At 39.7% G+C, this 5,612-nt stretch overlaps 1 protein-coding gene and 1 long non-coding RNA gene across 2 annotated transcripts; one reads left to right on the forward strand and one right to left on the reverse strand.

Moving 5' to 3' along the window:
* Positions 1-407: 407 nt before the first annotated feature.
* On the reverse strand, positions 408-861 carry LOC121685303. Its single transcript, XR_006023327.1, has 3 exons — positions 676-861; positions 527-585; positions 408-445 (listed from the first exon to the last, which is right to left on the reverse strand). It is a non-coding gene; the product is annotated as an uncharacterized LOC121685303 (long non-coding RNA).
* Positions 862-962: 101 nt separating this feature from the next.
* Positions 963-5,366, forward strand: LOC121685385. Its single transcript, XM_042065882.1, has 9 exons — positions 963-1,051; positions 1,259-1,342; positions 1,455-1,543; positions 2,713-2,815; positions 3,131-3,247; positions 3,693-3,781; positions 3,876-4,022; positions 4,707-4,794; positions 4,938-5,366. The coding sequence occupies exons 2-9, from the start codon at positions 1,274-1,276 to the stop codon at positions 5,022-5,024; spliced, it is 789 nt and encodes a 262-aa protein (XP_041921816.1). The 5' UTR covers positions 963-1,051; positions 1,259-1,273; the 3' UTR covers positions 5,025-5,366.
* The last annotated feature ends 246 nt before the right edge of the window (positions 5,367-5,612 follow it).

Genomic DNA, 5,612 nt, shown 5'->3' on the forward strand with positions numbered 1-5,612 from the left:
GGTTTGGATCACCGACAGCTATCAGTGTGGGTGGGCTATCAATAGGACTGCAAGCTACCAGTGTGGATGGACTATCAATAGGTTTAGATCAAATAAGATACCAGTATGGATGTACTATCGATATGACCTAGGATACCTATACAAACGAGCTACCACTATATCGTCGGTTTAGGTAAGGCATCACAATACATGATAGGCTACACAATCAATGGTGGTGGGAAAAACAGTGGCTACAGGTCGTTCCTGAAAGTCACAAACAAAACCATCAGTTTCCTGCCCACTACATGGTTTACATGATATATAGGTTACACAGTCAATACACAACAGTTATACATTCCCCTTATTAAAATGTACCACAGCTTTAATTAATTTACCTCTTTAAAATCCCCCGCAACTGCACGCATTTAGGCTGACCTCTTGCTCGGAACCAACAAATCCAAGCGAGCTACGGTTTAAAATACATACAAAATCATTCGTTGGTAAGACACTGTTTGTTACAAACAAGGCAATGAAAATGTTTTACTACCTGCAGATAATGTTGCACAAAAGCCCAGGGAAGCAAACGGGCAGGATGACTGCAGTGTACTGTGAGTAGAAATCAGACGGATACGAAATGCTGGTGAGCATCTTACACGGCTATATGCGTGAACGGCTTTAAAATAAACTTCACCTTACCCGCTCTGTTAAATCACCGCCGGCCAAAAATCCACACGCAAAACAGTGCTCTCACCACTGTGTTTGCCGCGCCATTCAATTTAAACAAAGGGCCTGCAACCCGGTAGCTATCTACCTGCTACAACAGGTCACGTGAATGACACGTCAGGTGAATGAATCAGGTGACCCCCTAGCCTTACCCCACTCCTACCCGTCACATAAGGTAAGAATACATAAGGCAAGCGCATACTGTGCGTGCGTATGTATTAACACAAATTAAAGTGTCTTTTTAAATGTTGTACAGTTCATGGCCCTCCCTACATTTGAATTTATTTGCTGGTGGCGTGATGTCGAAACCATTGGAGCGGTAACAGCACGTAACAAGAGCATCGTTGAGGTGTTATGCCAATAAACATATTATTTATCTGTTTTCTGAATATTTGAAACATTGTGTTACTCTTACCCTAGGGATCAATAAAGTATCTATCTATCTATCTATCTATCTATTTATCTACCCATTTTGGCAAACCAATTACCACTGAAACACAACAGAAATGACTAATTTGTAATACATATGACTTTATACTCTTCATCGTATTTGCAGGGCCTTCAACAAGACATGGTTGTTTTGTTCCCCAGAGTTGTTGGTGGTACAACACCTGAGAGTGGAAACCATTTCATTCTTTGGGTAAATGTGAAAAATCTATATTGTACAGGACTATGTGAATAATGCAATAATAGGCTGTACATATTGGCACTACTATGCTTTGCTCATATTCTTCTTTCCACCACAATCTCAGGTTTTAGATGGAGACAAGAGACAGATCAGAGTGTATGACTCTCTGCGCCTTTACCCTTGCCCCAAGAACTGGGAGATTGGCATATTGAGGTAACTTGAAACATACAGGTTCAGAATGTATAAATGAGTAAACATGTTAACGGTCACAATAGTGACCAGTGGGATAGAATGTTGTATCTAGATGCACACATACTTTTACACCTACACACACACACACACACACACACACACACACAGATACACACACACAGATACACACACACAGAGAGAGATACACACACACACACACACACACACACACACACACACACACACACACACACACACACACACACACAGATAGATATACACACACAGAGATACACACACACACACATAGAGAGAGAGATACACAGAGAGAGAGAGAGAGAGATATACACATACACACACAGAGAAATACACACACACATAGATATATACACACACACACTCAGAGAGATACACACACACACACACACAGATATATATACACACACACACACACACACAGAGAGATACACACACACACTCAGAGAGATACACACACATACACACACACACAGATATATACACATGGTTCTATTTTAACGAGCCGAAGCTCCTGGTAAATAAACAATGTTAACATATTTTTCATATTTATTATTGCCATTGGTCTCAGTGTTCATATTAGTTTGTAAAATCCTGTCAGAATATCTTTATTTTAACAAAAAACAATTTGAGCAACTTTTAATTGAGTATACGCATATTATTAAGGGCAGCCGTGGTTAGCACTTCGGACCAGTAACCGGAGGGTTGCCGGTGACCAGGTGACCAGGGTGACCAGTAGGCACGGCTGAAGTGCCCTTGAGCAAGGCACCTAACCCCTCACTGCTCCCCGAGCGCCGCTGTTGATGCAGGCAGCTCACTGCGCCGGGATTAGTGTGTGCTTCACCTCACTGTGTGTACACTGTGTGCTGTGTGTGTTTCACTAATTCACGGATTGGGATAAATGCAGAGACCAAATTTCCCTCATGGGATCAAAAGAGTATATATACTTATACTTTTTCATCTACTTTTCTACATTTAAAAAAAAAATATTTATTGATTACTTCAAAGGGTTGCTAATAACACATGATTTGCATATTTGCATGTCTGGGAAAAAATTGGGCTTAAATGGGTTAATGCTGCTTGCAGCTATATTGAAGTTATTTCTGCTCTATGCAAAAAAGAACAGGAAAACATGCATCTGTTTTCAAATACAGCCAGGCCTTTCAGGGGACATGGGACCTTTCAAAGTGGGAGATACAGTACCCACAGCAGTGGCTTCAAAGGGACTCTCAGAACTGTGGCGTCTTTGTCTGTACGGTATGTTAAGAATTATTATTAATCTGTTTGTTATAATTTAAAGCGATACTCCACCATTTGGAGAAATACACTCATTTTCCACCTCCCCTCAAGTTAAACAACCTTTCCCCAGTTCATCCAGCCGTTCTGAGTCTGTCAGTAGCACTTTTAGCTCCAGCTCATTGAAACCGATTAGACCGTTAGCATCTCTCCTATAAGAGATTCAATGTGCTGGAGCTAAAAGTGTCATTGTCAGACTCGGAGAACAGCTGGATGAACTGGGGAAAGGTAAAACAGTTTAACTCATCACTTCATTTCCCCTTATTGTGAACACAGATGGCTGAAATGGAAGTCCGGGGGATAAAACCAAGGCAAGAGATACTGGGTGGACCTCAGCTGGAATATCTCCGTCGCTATCATTCAACTTCTTTGATTTCTGACGTCTTGCTAGAGGTAATGGTTAGGCAAGGGGCGGTTTGGATGAGATGAGTCATTGAGTATTATGATTCAATGATTTATGGTGTGCAACAGTGCGTTGGGGAAAAATTGTTATGCCTTTTTAGACCCACTCTCAATTTCAATTGAGAAGAGTATGTTATGAACAAGGCTAGTTCACTACATGACCTTGCACATGATGGGTAGATCATGTCTATGGCACTGAAGACTTAAATTCACCTGTGACCACCAGGTGAAATCACACATTGAATTACAGGTAACCTGAACAGCTGTGGTCAAAAGGTGTTTCAGAAGAATGTCACATGTAGTCACATTTAGAAGAATGTAGTGGTGACTATCAGGAACCATGCAAGATCTGAACATCCTTAAAACGGGCATGAAATTAGTTATTAATTAATGAATTGCAAATAAATGTTTTTGTGGACATGTCGTTTCTACCAAGGAAATCTTCAAGAGTGTGGAGGACAGAGCACATCGGTGTATGGCGGAGGACATTAATGTGTGTGTGTTTCAGAAGCTGGACAGTGGAGGGTCAGTATTCCATTGATCATAATGTTGTGATATAAGTATAAAAGTTGCATTGGGTTTCTAAATCTTGGATTATCACTGTGTTCTTCACACCTAGCAAAATGTATCCAGAAGTGGAACATCTGATGTGGGTGCAGTGTGAGTCCTGTAAAGGATGGTTGCACACAGATTGTGCAGGCGTTGTGGCCCCTAAAGGCCAATTTACATGCGGCTGCAGGAGGAAACTGCCACTGAATGTGGATACGTATGTGGCTTCATTTATATTTTTCCCCCTACAAGTGCTCTAGTAATGTAGTATTATACTTGATGTTAACAAATTGTTAAACTTCGTAGGACTCTGAGGATTCTCCATCAGAATGGGATGGAGGGGCTTATGCAGCAAGGGGAGATAAGGGCAAGTACATGCGACGGAATAAAAATGTAGAAGCACACAGTAATGTAGAAACAGACTGTAAACACTTTTTTGTGTAATGGTCTCCATTCAATCTGTCCAGACTATCTATGAAGAGCTACAATGTGGCAGACGGAAGTCGTCGAGGATGTTTCTGTGGAAACATCCGGCCGCATCTTTGGAACTTCGTCAGCGTTTGCGTCATGCAAATAGCCATTTCAGCATCGAAAATGTTAGTGATTTTGAAAAAAGTATTGTGTAATCTACATGTATTTATGTAGATTTGTTTATACCTACCGTCTATAAACTGTCAAATAAGAAATTTGAAGATGACATCCGAAAAGCATTAGATTGCATAGAAAATTGATTGATATGAATACACTGTTTGAAAATGAACACACAGTTTATGAACTACAGTTTATGTAGTAATAATGCACTTGTTATGAATAACAACTATTTTAAGTAAACATACAATTAGTAATGCAAAAAGTTTTCGTTCTAAGATTCATTTCTCTTTTGTGGCCCTAATTAGTCCAGGAAACTGGCAAAAATGATACAGACTGCCATAATCTGTGATGAAGATGTCATAGATGTTGACCTTGTGCTCGACGTAATGATGCCTGAGGTAAGGAAATTTGAATATAAAAGCCATGCCATATTATGATCAGTGTGGTTTCTCCAGAATAAATAAACCAAACCATACCAAACATGCATATTGTCACTACATTCTCATGCTATTTCCAATTTGAAATCTGTTTGCATTTGAAGGTTTCCATCAACATTGTCACGAACCACGAGGGTTTCTGCAGGTTTCTGGCTGAGAGGTTCATGTCCATGCATCCGGCATTGGAGTAACAACCATTGCTGTTTTTTTCTGTATTTATACATTCTTTTTTCATGTATTAGTTTTTTATTTATTTATTTATGTCTTATTGGATTTCAATTTATTATCTTCATTTCATTATTTACTATATGTGTGTACTGGGGAAATTTGATTTTTTTTGGTGTTAAGTTTATGGTGTATTTTGTTCTGAGAGAGAACTGAACCATGCAAGGTTTTCCGTATTTAGATTTACAAAGCTTTTTTGTTTACAAAGCTTTTTTGTTCTTATGTTTAGAATTAAAATGTGTTCTCCAAAACTGTCCAGTTGTCTGTTTTTGTGATCATCTACCCATGGATGGCTACAACATTTGGTTAAGCAATCCTATGACTTAACAGACCTGGGGGGTATTCCAAGTACATGGTTTAGTGATAAACCTGGGTAACTTAACTCAGAGTAAGTGGTAAACCTCCTACAACAAGAGCCCTATGGTATTGTTTTGTTAGGAGAATGAAGCCATACAGCTCTTCTATTAGGAGGTTTACCACCTACTCTGTGTTAACTAACCCAGGTTTGTCACTAAACCTCGTACTTGGAATACCCCCCTGGTAAGATGTCTAAA

The sequence above is a fragment of the Alosa sapidissima genome, chromosome 16 (genome assembly GCF_018492685.1).
Source record: "Alosa sapidissima isolate fAloSap1 chromosome 16, fAloSap1.pri, whole genome shotgun sequence".
Classification (NCBI taxonomy): domain Eukaryota; kingdom Metazoa; phylum Chordata; class Actinopteri; order Clupeiformes; family Clupeidae; genus Alosa; species Alosa sapidissima.